General features: G+C 44.9%; 1 protein-coding gene across 1 annotated transcript in view; it reads right to left on the reverse strand.

Moving 5' to 3' along the window:
- SDK1 (sidekick cell adhesion molecule 1) overlaps window positions 1-17,992 on the reverse strand; it is a 1,937,536-nt gene that overhangs the window by 97,742 nt on the left and 1,821,802 nt on the right. The window contains exons 36-38 of the mRNA XM_086940699.1: window positions 7,402-7,517; window positions 6,823-7,009; window positions 351-488 (exon numbers count right to left, since the gene is read on the reverse strand). Coding sequence (XP_086796825.1) covers window positions 351-488; window positions 6,823-7,009; window positions 7,402-7,517 — 441 coding nt within the window. The remainder of the gene's footprint in view (window positions 1-350; window positions 489-6,822; window positions 7,010-7,401; window positions 7,518-17,992) is intronic.

A 17,992-nucleotide genomic window follows, 5' to 3' on the forward strand; every position in this document is an offset into this window, starting at 1 on the left:
AATATGAGGTAAAAAGGAACATCGGAAAGTCCACTACATGCAGCATTCTTCTGTCATGAAATCTCCTCCAACCATCCAATGACTTTATAATGGTTCTCACAGATGTTTGGACAACTGGTCTTTGTCTTATTTTTGCTTGACATATATTGAAGAATAGATAAAAGGGCGTCCAGCGCCTTGCATGATGCTTTTTTTCCAGTAAGAGAGGAGATTCCTTGGCCTGAGGCCCAGGCCTACACTGTTAAATAAAAAACAAGCATTGCCTTTAGAAAACACACCATACCGGTGTCTGGAAGCAAAAGAAACACAACTTGGTATGTTCTGAGAACAACAGTTCTGTGGCCTCTTACCTTGGACGGGTGCCAGCGGCTCGTACACCACTCGATAGCCCTGCAGGATTCCATTTGCCGCTGCTGGTTCTCCCCAGGAGACATTCAGCGTTGTGGTTGTGACCTCGGAAAATGCCAGGAAGCTGGGGGTGCCTGGGACTGAAAGGACAGCGACATTGCAAACAATGTGGTCAATTTGGCCTGAGAGACACATTAAGTGCATTGAAGCGTATTCTGTAAAGTTAATTAGAGTAAAAATGCCATACACAATATTTCTAGTAGAAGACGAATTGCAATACCAATCTGCACATGACGAAATATCAAATTAGCTGCAATGTTTTTTTTTTGGGAGACTTTTTAAACGGAGCGATGATACTCCACAGTTCATGACATCCTAAACAAGTATTCAAGAGGGAGTGATCCAATTTGTTTTTTCTGAAACTCTAAATTGTTCAGGTCACCTGAGGATAAAACATGAAAAAAAAAACATATGCCTTACTTATACACTATTTTTCACTTTTATAATACCCGGGATCTTTGCTTCTAAATTGGGGGAAACTACATTCAGATTTCAGCTTACATTACAGTATGCCACATTTGGTGCAACCCGACCAAAGTATTCACAGGTTATAAAGGGGAGGTCACACAGTAAGTGGATTTTAGAAAAAAATAATTGAAACCACAAAAATCATTTTTTGTTACGAACAGAACAGATGGAGCTCTGCACACTACTAGAGCAGCCATATTTACATGGTCCTGGCCGGCCACTGTGCCAGGTCACCCGGCTGAGATTGGAAAGTGTCAAATACTAATAACTAGGATACGGTAAGGTTTTTCAAGTGCTCAAGGGCACCCCTATATGGTCACTTCTGTACATGTTAGTTTGCTCAGGGGGTGTATAACATGTTTACCCAGAGCCAAAGAGCCTCGTGTGACCTCATAGTGCAACACAAGGCGGCTTTATCTTGCTGTTGGCACACTCTTAAATTAAAGTCCGAGTGAATTAAGACCTCTAGATTTGACACACATTCACTGTGTGATTAGCTAGAAGATGGCTATGTGGGCTTTGTCTGGGAACAGGTTCAAGCTAGCGCTTAGATGCATGATTGGTAAAGGGTGTGGGTAGAATATGACCACTTTAGCGTTCAGCTGTGCAAAATGCTCTGATCATGTAGCTTGTTGCCTGCAGCGCTTCCAACCTAAGATGTCATGAAGAGTCTAAGACATATATATTTTCACAGTTAAACCCTCATTTGGTTGGATTCAGAGGGCAGAAAGGAGACAGTGGAGTTAAATGTGCCTCTCTGTAACGGACGTGCGCATGGAGGTATCGAAGGATGTGTCTGGTGTGGGGTTACATTGCAAGATATGCTTGGATGGTCATGGGCGATATGAAAGAAGGAATATAGGGTGAAAAAATGCAGATCTCAAACGTTCTGAAAATGGGAAGTGATGTTTAACTGGCTTGACCATAGCACCGACAGGTGCACAAGTTTTGCACTCCACAGCATCAACAGACTGCTTGTTATACACGCTGACTGGGATTGTTTGTGGATGACATGGGGGTTCCTACTAAAGAATATTATTGACACTTCTACAAGCTAATTCCTATTGTAGGCTAGTTTGCCAGAATTATCAGATGAAATGGATACACCTATCAATTAGACAAGAACGGGAGTAGAGAGTATATTGGAGTTAGCCCCAGCAGTGCACATCATGTGCAGAATTTCTGCTTAAATTTGATATATTTGTTGTTAAAATATCCAAATCGTGCAGGAGATCATAGACCCGGACCAAGGGCAGGAAATCCACACTAAGGTATATGAGCCGTGGCCAAAGATGCAACTCCAGTGGCACGGTTTACAGAAAAAGAAATACCAAATGCAGGAATTCCTTTGTGCTTAGGCCCGTCAAGAATGGCTGGGCGAGGTAGCTCACTGCTGATATTATGTTGGAGAACTAGGTGGCAGTCAATGATCCAGCATAAAAACAAACAAGGCAGATTTCTTCCTGGGTGCAATATATGTCATGGTGGAACTTTGGTCAAGGTTCCTCTGCATTCGATACTGGAGAATGTCGGACGGGGCCTGGTAGCAGTCACAGGCGGTGAAACCAGTCAAGTACCATGTGACAATAGCAATGAAAAGCCGCCTCAGCCCCTTATAGTGGTGGAATTGCTTGTGCCAAACGTCAGAACCAGCTATTCTTTTCAACATGGCGTCTGTGTGAATGGATAAGCCGATGGGGCGTGGAGTAGAGCATGGGTCCCCGTGCATTGTTAGGGATCATGAAAATATCAATTATTTAAATGGACTGCGGTGTTTAATCCTTCCGTGTGGCGGTACAGGTGTGCAATGAAGGCACAATAGCAGGTTTTGTTGCAGAGTCTTCTCAGTTACGTATTAGTCACGTAGAGTTACGAGTCCTGTTCCATAATTATTCTCGGCTTGCCATTGTATGAGAGTCGCGAACCCTGAGCTTCAGACTTTTGTTAAGCAGACCACTTGAAGGTCTTTTATTCATTTGTTCCCTCTGTTATTTAAGGGTAGAGTTAACCTTTTGCTAAGCAGGCTGCCTGGTTGCATTTGCCTGGAATATTCGGTGTACAGATGGTATCTTTAGTAGAAATGTCTGCATGTTCCCCAGATCCCAAAAACATTTCCTGCTCATTTGTAATGAACACACAATCGCAACTTAAAACGTGGATATTTGACAAGTCCTTGTCGAGGCTTACAAGTTAGATAGTTTTAAATACAGGACAGATAGTTGAAGCCTGTTAAATTGTGAACACTTCTCAAGCATCCAATATGTTTCCTTATCCATCCTAAAGTCTAGGATTGGACAATATGCGTGTTGGGGCATTATGTGCCAGCAAGACTTTGTTTATCAGATAAAATCTTTTTTTAGGTCTCATTACAGAGGGAGAGAGTTGGTTCTCAGAGCCCCCTCCTTTACAAGCAGGCCCTCACTGTTCATGAAAGCATACTGGGCTGTCCATTAGTTCATGGCATTATTGCCTTCTGAATGGATCGACGCTTTGTTGTAGTGTAAAGCGATCACCGCTTGTGTTTTCTTGCTAATTAGACATTGTGTAGCGCTTTCTATTAATAACAGGCAAAACCGGGACATTACCAATGCTTGTTTTTACTTACTTCAGCTGCCAGGGAGAGTCATATCCCAGCTATTTGTACTCCATTTTTTATTCAACCAATACCGAATAATGTAATATTATTCACTATTAGTATAATAAAAATTGACAAAAACAAGTAGAGTGACGCTCCCCTCCCCCGACGTCCATAAGGAGGAGCTGCTTCTGTTCCTGGAACTGATTTTACCACTGCTGACGACAGGGGTCGCAAAGGCAGTGCTAGAGGTCTCAAGGGGCATGCCAGCGGTCGCAGCAGTGACTCTGGCACCCCTAAATGAAGTCCATGACCGTATCTCCTCTCAGCTTACGGTTGCTTCAGCCATGTTGAAAAAGGGCAAAGGTATCAGGGCACATGTTTGATATGGTTCAGATGTCCAGCGGGTGATAATATGGTTTTAGATGGCACATACTTATGTAGTCTCACAGTAGTGCAGGATAGACTTCTAATGTGTCAGGGAACCCAGAATGCTCCTTGGAACATGTAAAGCATATAGCGACAAGAAGGTTTTGATAGCGCAGAAAGAAAGGTGAATGGCGTGTTTCTCTCCAGACGCCTACAGGTATTGAATTCCATTGTTTGGTTGTGCTGTTCCACCACTTTCCACACCCACGTTTTTCCCCTCTACGCAGGCACCACCGCTAAACTTCAAAAGAAACTCCAACTAATCCAAAACGCCTCAGCCAGAATCATATTAGACATCCCACGCAACGAACACATCTCTGGTCACCTGAAAGACCTCCACTGGCTACCCGTCAATAAGAGAATCACTTTCCGACTGCTAACCCACGCACACAAATCACTCTACGACATCGGACCAGAATGCCTCAATTCAAGACTGACCTTCTACACCCCCTCCCGCCAACTACGCTCCTCCAGCCAAGCCCTCGCCACTATACCTCGCATCAACAAGTCCACTATGGGAGGCAGATCCTTCTCCTACCTGGCTGCTAAAACATGGAACTCACTCCCCACTCACCTTCGCCTTACCCAGAACCACCTAGCTTTCAGAAAGCAACTTAAAACGTGGATATTTGACAAGTAATCCGCCCCCCCCCCTCCTCAGCGCCTTGAGACCCTCTGGGTATGTAGTGCGCTATATAAATTCTCTGACTTGACTTGACTTAATACTTGCTACGCTGCTCAGGCCAGAGCACCACACGAGTCCAATATACCTTCATGGAAGCCTGGTGTACCCAGGAGGGCCTGTCTGCTCATTCAATGTGGAAGAGCAGTCCTTGCATGCATCAAGACCCTTTGGTAATATGTGATGGGGCTGGAACTCTTTTAAAGGTAAACAATCCATACCAAAGGGACATTTTTGACATGCAAAGGGGCTGCTCCTTTATTTTATGCGGTTCACAGCAGGTTAAAAATGAAAATAAATCTTAAAATGCTATTGTTATGAGAAGGTCGTGTATAGCTAAAGCATTTCGGAAAACGAAACGATGAAAATCAAATTTACAGATAAAATGGATTAAACAAGAACCACCCTCCAGCAGTAATTATAAAATGACCGCTAAAGAACGCTCACAAATAATTTTCCCATTAAAGAAACAGAACTGTGCATTTTTTAAGGGCCTCAAATCAAGCTTTTTTTCACACTCGGATACATATACAAGAGAAGGAACGCAGATTGGAAGGGGCGGGACAACAGGTGTTCTGGGCTAGGTGGCTTTGCTCCATCCTAATACTTTCATATAAAGGAACACAACTCTTAAAACCCAAGCAAACATATATATTTAAACAGTGACTTTAAACGTGACTAAAGAGTTTGCCTTAAACTTCCGCATCGGCTTCAGCATCACTTTAGAACAGTTTTAACACAGAAACTTTGACAAGATGACATGGAGCCATAGTGGTAGAAACCTGCCCTCATTTCGGCAGTGAAATCCAGATTACACCTCACAGAACCATCCAAATCTAACCCGCGTATGAGTGAGAAATCAACATGCAACAGCATGGCAGTGCCCTTACGCTACCATGCAATGGTGACTTGAGCCATTGCATTTGTAACTTATCTAAAACACTCCCACAATGAGACATTGTCAGGTGAAGCAGCCCAAACAAGACATAACGTTTCCGACATGTGTAAGACTGTGTGGCTAGTATCGATCTTAGCGTGCTCAGACTTTCTCCTAGCTCGTGCCCTCATTGGAAGCTTCTCTCAGTGGACAAATACACACCCACACTACTGGATCTGCACTTACAGAGGGCAGGAGGCCTCCTTCCATTCTAAAGACTTCTGATGACAAAAGAGTTAACAGCCAACAATATTAACTGACTCTCCCCTGAAACAACCCTTCCCAATTCCCATCACACTGTGGTATCGAGACAAGAGAGAACAAAGTCACCAGAAGGATAGGCAGGTTAATGCTGATAACACAGATCAAAATGACTTCAAAATAAAGGGAAAAAATCTCTTTCTGAGATACAAACTGAGCAGAGCTGAGGGAAACCCTCTTCAGAAGATGTGGGTTAAAAAATAAGGAAGTATGGCGGTGCTCGATGGAAGTGATGCTGGCTCATCTGATTGGTTGAAGCTTGGTTTCTTTTAAATGATATGGACTGGTTAATAAAGTGGCCATTTTAAGCTTTCAAAGATTAATCTAGTATTGTACTGCTTACTTTAAAATTGCCGGGAGACCTAGCTCGACAAAGGGAATGATTCAAGTATGTGAATCAAGGAAAGATCAAATACTGGAGAATGTGGACTTTTAAACCTGAGTCAAGGACACATCTTAGCTTTGAGGCATGATTCAGGGCAAATCACACTTCCCCGTGCCCAAAAAATATAAGCATGTTAATTGTAAAGCAAACATATGTATAATATTCAAAGCAACACCTGATGTAAGAGATTTTGTATGGTCTTCCAGTGCCCCGCCAGTGCCCCCACCCCTCCATTTCTCCTTTACCCTGCAGCTAGGTTTGTGCTGACTTTACAATCTGGGGTTTAACCTACCCTTCGTTCCTCTACAGCTATCCATTTTTCATTTTGTATGGAAAGTGAGGGGAAAAGGACCTCCTAACAAATGAAAAAGGTATATTTACAGAATCAGCAAACTGCAGTTTTCTGACCCAACCTGGAGACAAAAGTCCTGTTCTTAATATTTTGTTGTCATGAATGGTATTTTAAAAAAATTGAATTTGAAGTGAAATGCAGTCTAGCTTTAACATTGCTGAACTGCCCGCTAACACTCATGCAAGAAGGTACTCAATCCCTGTTTATAGATAGGTGGGGGGGGGGGGGGGTACATATCATAGTGACACAAATGAAAAGTCAGGATGCGTAATGCTGGTTCATTTTGCACTATATCGCCCATATTCATAATAGACTTGGTCCATACCTGCCTGATGTGTCCTCCCCAGCCTGACATCACTTCGGGGTCCGTCGCCGGCGGCATTAAAAGCAGACACACTGACTGAGTATTTGGTGTAGCTCGTCAAGTTTTTCAGCCGGACGGTTGTTTCTGGTAGGAACAGGACTTTCATTTTCTCGGTCTCATTTTGATTGACAGTTTCCCAGTGATAAATCTGTTGGAAACAGAGAAGTTCACATGAAATCCTTTTGTGGAATATAGAGTGCAAAATGAGCATATCTGCCTTAAGCGTGGTTCAAACACAGCTATGTGGTTGTTCCTGCATGCTATCCGCTGAGCTCAACTATTCCATGTGAAATGGTGGTTTCTTGGATGAAGCAAGAGTTCATAAGTACCAACAAAAAAAACTACTCTTGTAGAGTGCTCTTTTCCTTTGTAATTTAAAAAAAAACAAAAGCAGTAATAAAAAACATAACTGTGTGCATTTTATTTAGGTAGTACATTCATGTAAATGTGATCTCTACTTTGGTATTATTTTTGAAGTATCAATACCTCACTGGAAACCCTGAACTTACGAAAGAAGCTGGTAAGTGAGACAACTAGTACCTTATAACCTTGTATGTTGCCGTTCTGGCTGTCCAGGGGAGGCGGGTCCCAGGTAATCTCCAGCTGGCTCGCTGAAAGCGGATTCACCTGGATATTTAATGGGGGCATCGCTGGGGCTGTAGAAAGAAGAAGGAAAACATCACAAGCACTCTTTGACAACATGGTAAGCAAGATTGTGTTGTCGCCTGCACTTCTGGGGACGACAGAAAACATGACCAATGTGCCTCATTTGAGTGAAGTAGGCAACTAGGCGAAATGGGAAAAGTTATTTGTCACAGTCGTGTTGTTGTCCATTATGGTAAATTGACGCCTTTAATGCAAAGTCCACAAACGATTCACAAACACATCTACTGAGTATGCCGGCATGACGCGAGCTTCTGGGACATCACCAGAGCTAGCGAGGAGCATCGCTTCCGTGTCTTTAATGGAAGCCTTTTTTATTCCTGCTCGATAAATTGTGTCTGGCGTGAGGTTAAATAGGCCCGCCTACTCCCCAGGCTCCCCGGCTGAAAGCAGATCTTGGTCATTAGGCTCCAGGGTACGCTCAATTGCCTTTTCTGCTGTACCTGCATTGTTCCCTAAATGGGCAATTCTGCCAGATATTGTAAACATGTCAATAGAATCTGCTTTTTGAGGCCCATCTCGGCCCCGCAGAGGTCAGTGCACTCCGATTATGAATTGCCATTGCACTCTGTTGCCATGGGTTGCCTGAGCACTCAACAAGGGAAAGTGGATTTCATGGGAAATAAAAGGTATGTTTATGGGAGCCATCTCCAGAAGGAGCACACAATAGAAAATGTACGTGGATCTATCCTGAGATCGTCTGGTTTGTTTTAAATGACATGACAATTGTGTTTACAGAGGGGACACACACTTCGATCCCTGAAACAGTCTGATTAAAAAAAAAATTAATTTTTGTGCTTGGCAATCTTTTTCCACATTGTGTCCTTCTGCCATGTATCCAGACCACCTCTGAGAACATTAGAGTCAGGGCACAAGTCCTAAAAAAAGAAGTGGGGGGACGTGGACGTCACAACAGGAAGTGACATCACGAAAGGTGGCTTGCGCCAACAGACTCCTTGCATCCCCTCGCTCAACCCTTAGATGCAATTGCATCAGAGAAGCCAGCGCGGGAGCAGCGTTCTGAATGATCTCAGATTTCGCCCCAGAGAGGCCAAAGAGTGAATGTGTGGCTCCATTTGCTCCAGTTATCGAGCTCCCGGTAAAATAAGTGGGGGGACGCCGTCCACCCGCATGATACCCCGACTCGAGCCCTGCTTAGAGCGCGCTTAGGAAGCGGGCTGATTGCGTTATAACTGTCATTAGGGCACAGGTAACCTGTGTGTGTCGCTGGAGTCGCCACATCTGGCAGTCAGCGCCACAGGTGCTTCCTCCACCTCACTTCCTGTGCTACCATCCGCCACAGTGCGCATGCCCGGCAGCGAAGCAGGCTAACTAACGGTCTCAACAGCAAAGACAGCGCCTTGAGACTCACGGGTGAGTAGCTGCGCTTCACCAACCCAGATTGATTGATGGAATGGAACAGGACACACCCCCGGGAACAGGACACACCCCCTTCTGGGACGGATCCTGCTGCCTCCGCCTGCTTTGCTTTCCAGACAGCACTTGTGCTTAAGAGAGAAAACCCACTGAGCACAGTGGGCAGCTTCAGTCCTCTCTATTTCTTTCTTTGCAGATACTCCACAGTGAATGACCCCCGCCCCCTCCTTACTGTTATAAAAGGGTAATTAAGAGCCACTCAGTCTGACACCAACTATCTGTAGTGCTCTTAACTGTGTGCTTTACATATTATGGCTGCCCACCCTGCCGCTAATGGAAATGTTAATAACTAGAGCCAGGTTGTTGTGACAGATGCTCGGGCTCATTACCAGAAATTCTTATTTACCGCTCCATTAAACGACAGAATCTCACCCAAAAACAGAAAAAAAACAATTCAATCAAAACTAACTGGTTGAATTTCAAGAGCCACATTAATAATCCGAAGCATAAATAAAGGTAATGATTTTTGCACAGCCCAGTGGCAGGTCGATTGCAGGGCCGCTGTTATATGGCTGAATGCGAGAGTCAAATATGGGCAGACATTGTTCCAAGCCCATACGGCGGCACTCATGCGTTCACTTGTAAGTATCTTTCAATAAACATGACGGATAGAGGTGCACAGAGGGCAGGAGCAAACCGCTCCAGCTCAGGAGCGCATATCAATCCTCCAGCGGAATTGGTGCTTTGCCTTTCCGAAGGGTGCAGTAGAGACGCGTTAGGACCTGGATTCCCCAGCATGCTCCCCGCACCCTCCTGATAACTTGTCCACCCACAATCAAATCATCGACAGAGATTCTCGTGGGTGTAAAACGGCCATGTTTAATATTTGACATTTCATAAACATGACAAGGCATTTCAAATTCATTATTTACAGTTATCAACACAACTTTATTATTGACTTTCAAGATCTTCTTCAGCAATCTTCTAATCCTCCAGCACTAAGGGGCCTTCCAGCTCGCATCTTCAATGCAGAGCATCAACGCAAGGCGCAACCCACCTGCGCACATGAGGAGTGGGCCCCAGACCTCTGATCCTTGTACGCCCTATCCCGGGGCCCACCCTCAGACCACCAGGCTGACCAGGGACCCTGTCGCCCTAGCCTCCCCAGCCGGGGCCATAATTTCCAGCGGAGAGCTTACCGTCTCCCCCCTCAGTGCTGGCCTATGGAGTACACAAGGCGGACTCCCGTCCATTCCGTCGGTCAATTTGACTGTTCCAAGGTCTTTCTACCGCAACACGCCCCTCCAACCTACTGAGCAACAGGGACGGGTGGGTGGGAGTTAAAACTTAATAAGGCAGGAAAGAGGGAAGGGAGACGCTTCTGGGAGCGACCGATCCGGTGGCGCAGAGGTAAAAGAGACTGGGGTCCCTGACCCAGGAACCTAAATAGGTCCCCCAGTCCCCGCCCTCTGCCCACCGGAAGTGCGTCACCCCCTGCCCCGGCAGTGCTATGCAGCCGGTCGCCCTGTTGGGCTGACCGGCTGCCACAAGAATAGACGAGGTAGGGGCGGGGGCCGGGGGGCCAGGCCCTAAGTGCGCGCTTCACGATGCTCGCGCTTGGCATAGGACCTGGATTCCCCAGCATGCTCCCCGCTCCCTCCTGATAACTTGTCCACCCACAATCAAATCATCGACAGAGATTCTCGTGGGTGTAAAACGGCCAGGTTTAATATTTGACATTTCATAAACATGAGAAGGCATTTCAAATTCATTATTTACAGTTATCAACACAACTTTATTATTGACTTTCAAGATCTTCTTCAGCAATCTTCTAATCCTCCAGCACTAAGGGGCCTTCCAGCTCGCATCTTCAATGCAGAGCATCAACGCAAGGCGCAACCCACCTGCGCACATGAGGAGTGGGCCCCAGGCCTCTGATCCTTGTACGCCCTATCCCGGGGCCCACCCTCAGACCACCAGGCTGACCAGGGACCCAGGAGGCTCGTAACCTGTCGCCCTAGCCTCCCCAGCCGGGCCATAATTTCCAGCGGAGAGCTTACCGTCTCCCCCCTCAGTGCTGGCCTATGGAGTACGCAAGGCGGACTCCCGTCCATTCCGTCGGTAAATTTGACTGTTCCAAGGTCTTTCTACCGCCACAAAGGTGACAAGGGCCCACAGGTCCGGCACCTTCCCCACCCGCGCTCTAAATGAAAGACCCGACTCCTCTAATCCAGTTCTCCATACCCATGGCTGGTAACTGTGTGGGGCGGGGCCCGGGGGGCCAGGCCCTAAGTGCGCGCTTCACGATGCTCGCGCTTGGCAGTTCCAGACGAAGGAAGCAGCAAGGCTGGGGAAAACAGACGACAGAGAACCAGGCAGTGCATGGTAAAAGGAAGAGGAAGGAACAAAGAGTGACCCGGAAGAGAACACTGAAGGCAGAGTGGCCTGTTTGAAGGAAGTCTCAGTACTGCCTCCTCATGGCCCTGAATTACCAATGGGTGACATTGGCCACCAGATGTGTCAATCTTCTACTGAAGAAAGGAATCACTAATGAATGTATTTTGCTTTCAAATACTCATTCAAAGTTACTTTCTCTGCCCAAGCTTCCTTTGACTGACATCTAACAGCACAAGGGTTGACTCATGAAACTGAAGGCTAGACTGCTGTGTTGAGAACCATGCCTGAAGGTGGTTCTTCTCAACCCATGTTGGAAGGACCCCATCCTACACAATTGACCCTGGATAATTAGCAAAAATGACATCATGTGCTCTTTTCATTCAACCGCATAACAAAATAATGGCCAATATGTAATTCTCCTTTAAACACTCTTTTTAAGTCTGGTGCTGGGTGCCTTTTGGGTTTACTGAACTTTTATATGCAGTATACTTATTTATAAGAGTTTTTAACCAGTCCTCTTCACCCATTGGTCTGTTTTTGTGACATTCACATTTCTCTTCCGCCCACTACCGCATACAGCGTGGGGTAGTGGCACACTGGCTAACTTCACTCTTAGTGACAGCATTCTGCACTCTCACAAAGAGCACATTCATTCACGCACAAAGCAGTTCACTTATGTGCCAAAGACTATTATAGCAATATGTGCTTTTTGAGAACAAAAACTTGCTTCTTTTTTAGATGTATGAAGGCCAGGCAGCTTCTCCTACAATAAAGTTTTGCAAAAACCATGACAAAACAAGTATTGGCAAAACTAAACGGCTGGTGGCCAATGCCAGACCTACTGGCTTTGCCAAAGCTTGTTTGAAAACTGGAGATGGTTTAATGTCAAACAGCAGTCCTAGATAATGAGTAAGAACCAAACGCACAAATCTGTAATAAGCTAAATGCATGCTTATTTCTGAATGATCAGCAGCCAGAGAGGGTTTCAAGCATCAGAAAGACAGTTTCTACTCCAAATGTAGTCTCTACCCATGCACCTTGGGTGTTTGCCCGAAAATGTTATTTGATGGGTGATCTCCTCCTAGCTAAGATGCAGGGCACATTTTTCCTAACTGCAGATGTTGCCTGTTTCACAGCCCAACGTTATGAGAAAAAAATGCTTTCAATCTCATAACAAAGGAGGATGAGGGAAAATATATTTGTCTTTTTGGCCCAGTTCTTATAACCCCAAAATTTGAACATGGGCTTTAGAGTAGAAATGAATAAGTGTATAATAAAATCTGACAGCCCAACATTATCTAAAATGTGGTGAAGGGATGGTGCACAGTGCTTAATTTGAGCTGGCGGTTTCCGGTCCTCAGCAGCGGCATTTTATCGTCAACACTGACACCAATGACTGCTGCCACATGGTGGGGCTGTTTATGTAATTTTAAGCAGAACAACAGTCAGTTATTATTTCACTATGCATTTAATACAACTAATACTTGCTGCCAAGCTATTCTTATAGCTTTTGGGCCTTGAACAGTTCAAATTGTCAAACTTGTAGCAGTTTGATGGTTAGTAGTTGTGAGGGTACTGTCCTTGGCAGCACTAGCAGGGGCAATGGGTGGTGCAAGCTGTGGTGGGCACCTGAGAAGGGTCCTGGCACTTATCTTTTTACAAATTAAGCACTGAGTGCGTTGATAACAAAACTACCATCCAGTCACACTTTTAGGCGTCACATTCTGGTTTGTAATAAATGTCTAATTTCCTTGACCTGCTGCTGTTCACCCGGCTACTTGAAGACATTGCTCAAGGTAGATGCTATGGGAACTCATCATAGATGGCTCAAATAAGCTATGATTTCTTTTTAATCTCCAGACGTGAAGACTCAAGGATTCCAAGTGTGAGTAGAGACGCAATCTTTTGTGCTGCGAAAGGAGTGAAATGTTTTATGGAGAAACAAACGATCAACTTCATCTCGCTAGAAAGACTGCGAAACCCATGGGGCTTTAGCTTTCAAAGCATTCTGAGCAGAACAGGTATCTTGGTAAAAGGTATCAAAGACGAAATCGCAGTCCATGAGGACTGCATAACTCAGTGAAAACACCAGCGGCAGCTCCTCCGCTATGGCGGAGTAGCATCGTCCCCCTACAAGCAGTCTCAAAAGTTGAAAAATAAAACGATTATAAAACATGTTTATTATTGTTTTATTTTTCATCTTCAAAGTGCTGAGTCATGGGGGCGGGCCATTGCGGGGGCAGTCGCACAGGGGGAGTAGTGGGCACTGCTATCAGGGCGCATGTCAGTTTGCCCGGCCGTCTTAGAACAGCCAAATCGAGATGCGCACTGAGCTGTCTTCAACCCGAGCTGCGTTGCCAGGTTGGAGACAGCCGGCACAGTCTCCCAGTATCTCTGGAAGCAAACATCCAAGCCGCTCAGGCAAATCCTGATGCTGCTCTCATGCATGAGAACAGCATCAGGATTGGCTGTGCGGGAGTCTAGGAGCCCTTCCAGCAGTCAGGGGCAGAACAGCGGTGATGCGGCAGGCAGCAGGTAAGTTCTTTTTTTGTATATTCATCCCCACCCCAACACTCTGCCCTGACACCAGCCGCTACTGGAAAACGCCTTCAATGAAAACCACACTTTAGGTTTGTACTGGTGGAAAAGGAGTCAGTGGGTGGACCTTTCAAGCTGCAAAAGATCTGTTCCAGGACTATGGTGGAATTTTAACTCATGGATTACTGACGTCCCTATGCTCAGAACATCTACTCGAGCATTGTGTACCTCTACTGTATAATCTCCTGACACACCAAATACTTTGGGTACGGTTCAAACACGAAAGGTTCAAAGAAAACATTTATGAACTCACCCGCTCTCCTGTTCACAACAGTGCACTGTTGTAGTTTGAGTGTCAGGGTTCACACCCATCAGTCTTGCCTTTGGGGATGGAATGTAGACAACACTAACCATATGGCCCTTTCCTTCAGGATCTTTAGGTCCACTCTTGTCTATTGTGCATTGTAGAGACCAATGATCAGCTGAGCTTTCAAATTTGGATTTCATGTCACCTTGGTCACTTGAGGTAACTCTTCTAATTATTGCCCTTCTTGCAGCAAGTTCTGCATGTTGCTATTGCAGTGTTTTTTTTACATGGGTTGCCAACTTCAGAGGGTTGAAAAATCTTGAATGGTATTTGGTTCACTAGATCCTTCTCTACTGCCCGATCAGCTGGACGCTTTGTATTAAAAATAGAAACTATAAAGTAGTGGGTAGAAAATGTAGTGAGTGAAAAGTTGTGCAATTGAAAACTAGGGTAAGGAAGTTTTACCACTGATGAATACTACTGCATTCACAACTTGACACTAAAACATGGCCACCAATTTCAAGACGGAGGTGCCCGAGTTATTTAGGTTGAAATCCAGAAATATGTGCAAATCATTGGAGATGTAGAGAGACTGGTCTGAAAACAGGTGCGTGGAAAAAAGGATGATAAAACTAAAGCACGCAGGTGGGGAGACATCAGGGGGTTACCCTAATGAGAGGAAAAATCCATAAAAGCAGTGGGTATGGTTGTTCCCCCTTTACAAGCGAAGAGAGGCAAAATGTGTTACAAGGAAAGGGAAATACAAGAAGATATTTTCGGTATTTACGTCATTATTTGAGATTCTGACATAGGAATCAATAATTAACACAATGTCTTCAAAAAAGTCTAGTTGGGTTCTTTTTTTGTTTATATACACAATCTTGCTGGACAGGGAAGATACCAGAAATCACCAAACCCCAACAGCCTCAAACATAAATTTGCAACCTGACTGGCGACTGGATGACATAGGGGCATTATCTCTGGACTGTAGACTATGTTTACCTTATGAGGAAAGCCCTCCGTATCAGTGAGGCCAACATTCCTCTAGTGAAGTTGATGCTTGGAGATTTGGTGAGAGAGAAACCTTCTATATCCAGAGACACATCCAATTTGCATAAAAGATTACACTGACATTACTTGTGATCCATGGTCAATTTGAATCACTCTGATTGAAATATCTGACTGTCCAGCCAAAGGAACACATGCAAGAGTTGCCTGTAAATCTGGGCCTTTGCAGCGCCAGTCACCTTTGTAAACACAATAGGGGCCAGGATGAGGGTGAAAGGTAGCAAAGTAACCCAAACTGAAAATGCTCTCCTCACAAAAGAAATTTAAGGAATTGCTGGTGGTATTTCCGAATAGGAATAGCTCTAAAGAGACAATCCAGGTTTGATACTTCAGAGTGTGCATAATCTGTGTGAAGGTGCCCACATTGAACTTCTGTGTTTTGAGGAACTGCATTAGAATTAGAGGTGTAAATCGGCCGCAAACATCCTCCCATTTTCTGAACAGCATTATTTTCCTTTAGGGAAGGGGGATCCCCTTCTACTTTGCCTTTGCTCAACAGAGACAGAAAAAAATCATTGAGATGCCCATGCAGGATGAGAAGTCAGAAATAAGTTCATGGCATCCGAGAGATTTGTAGATTGTGTCTCTGTGTGACAACCTGAAGCACCCACTGGTGCAAAGTTAATCTCAATACATCTCAACAAGAACTTGACATCGGATCGCCCCCACTGGAGGGTTATATTACTTGGTGATTAATGTGGTCATTTAGACCCTGGTAGACGGTCAGCGGGTCCGCTAAAGGGGTGGAAACCAGGGCCTATGTGACCCAGAAACAGAATCTTCACCCTATTTAGTGAATCCAGCCAGCCTGATAGGAGCCTCCTTGCAGTAAAGGCAATGGCATGACTCTCTTTTCTCTGAACTGAAAGTTTTCTACGTTTTTAAGTCCCTCTTTTCTGCAAATGTGTTTGTTACGTGAAAATAAACTTATTAAGAAGAAGTTTGTTCTCTCTAAAAAAATTAAGATAAAAAATGGCCTTGACGTACCTAGGGGTGTTATGCCTTTGAGCTTAGCAAATGTGTAGCGCCTAAGCCTGAACCTCTCCTCAAATGGCCAATCTTATTTCATTGAACTGCCACTGAAAACTAAACGGCATCTCTTTCAAGGTAGCCTTGAGGTGCCCTAAATAACTGAAGGACCTCAGCAAAGCGTGTTTTCGATTGACTATTCTAGTCATAGAGTCTAAGGTGTCCAGGCTGGGACCTCGCTTGACTGAAGGCTTGCGGACCATCTTTCAGTTTTCGTGAGGATGACACACGTATGTAATCTTGCATGTAACTTCCTCCAATTCTCTGCAAAAATGTCACAAACAAAATTAATCAACATGATTGGTTTAACAGAACAACAACCCACTTATTGGTCGAAAAAACAGGGAAATTATCAGGGTGCTAAAGCGATACCCTAGAGTGGCTTGATGAATGTGTCAAACAGACTGACCATAGAAGAAAATAAAAGGCTCGTCAGGTCAGGCGAAGAAAGGTGCAAGAGCCAGAGCCACAGGTCAGGCCTGCGGTCCGGTGTTGGGGAGGGTTGCACCCTGACCAGTATAATATTTTTTACAAAATAAAAAAAACAGGAAAACGATTCAAATCCGGTATTTTTTGTTCAAAACATAAATTAAAAGAAACTAATGGAAGAAGTAAACCTATAAAAATAATTCTACTTTTGTCTAAATTCGTTTTTAAAGCAGATGGAGAATTGTTATAGTTTTTATAGTAACTGTGAATGAAGTATCCGCTCCTGCGCCTTCCAGAAGCATAAAGAAGCAAAATGGCAGATATGTTTCTCTGATAAGGTGGGCACCGGCATAGGAGCCAGGTTCACCAAATTATTGGCTGGACCCCACTGATACGTCCACTTCCACGAGGAAGCAAAGTGTGCCCGACAGGATGCCTTTACCCGCGAGCTTGGTGGTCCATGGAAAAGATTCAGGAATGAGAGTGCTCAACCTAACTAAAAACCATTGAATAAATAACGTATATATGAATTTTATGCCGCAGCAGCCAACTATAGCTGGACGCCCAGGCTTGCAATCCCTGAAACCCAGACTGCAGGGACCAACTCCTAAAAATAACAGGAGAGGGGAAAATGAATGTAGGCAATGGGAATCCATGTTACATCCCCATAAGAGGGATTGTCATATCCCGGGCACGCTCCGTTTCAGACACAAATGCCGGACTATTTCAGCACTATAAAAATTAAACTAGATATTATCAGAAATGAAAATATGAAGAGGACATTTAAGTGATTTTACTTATGAAAATCACATGCCCATTTTCCATACAATGAGGAGATGACCTTCAGAATGAAGCAATATGACATTTTTAAGCAAGGGTTAGTTACACTTGTATGGTGCTTTTGAAAAGGGCAGGTTTTTCAAAAGGCAAATGTTCTGCCTCGAATGTTATAATGCCTGGGTGCTTGAGGTGTGAGAAATGACAGGTGGATTGGAACGGCAGCCTTAGCTGACCCTGACACCCCCACCCCAGTGCCCTTCAGAAAGGGTGATTGCTCTTTCACACCCTGTCTCTGTGAAAGAAGGCAGCTGGCGATCAATGCACCAGCTTCGGGCTTGTTCGGCGAGTAAACGACGCGAGAGGTCCTTGCCGGACCCTAGGGCACGTATTATACATCACTGGTGGTGTCCAAGCTCAGAATAGCGCCTACGTGCACCGGTCAATGCACGAGGGGCAGCAGTCAGGGCGGGGCAAAGAGGAGACGCAAAGCCACGTGGGGAGAAGCTTCCACTCCGCTTGCATAAAGTATTTTTAAATTAAACC

Source organism: Lissotriton vulgaris, chromosome 10 (assembly GCF_964263255.1).
Source record: "Lissotriton vulgaris chromosome 10, aLisVul1.2, whole genome shotgun sequence".
NCBI lineage: Eukaryota > Metazoa > Chordata > Amphibia > Caudata > Salamandridae > Lissotriton > Lissotriton vulgaris.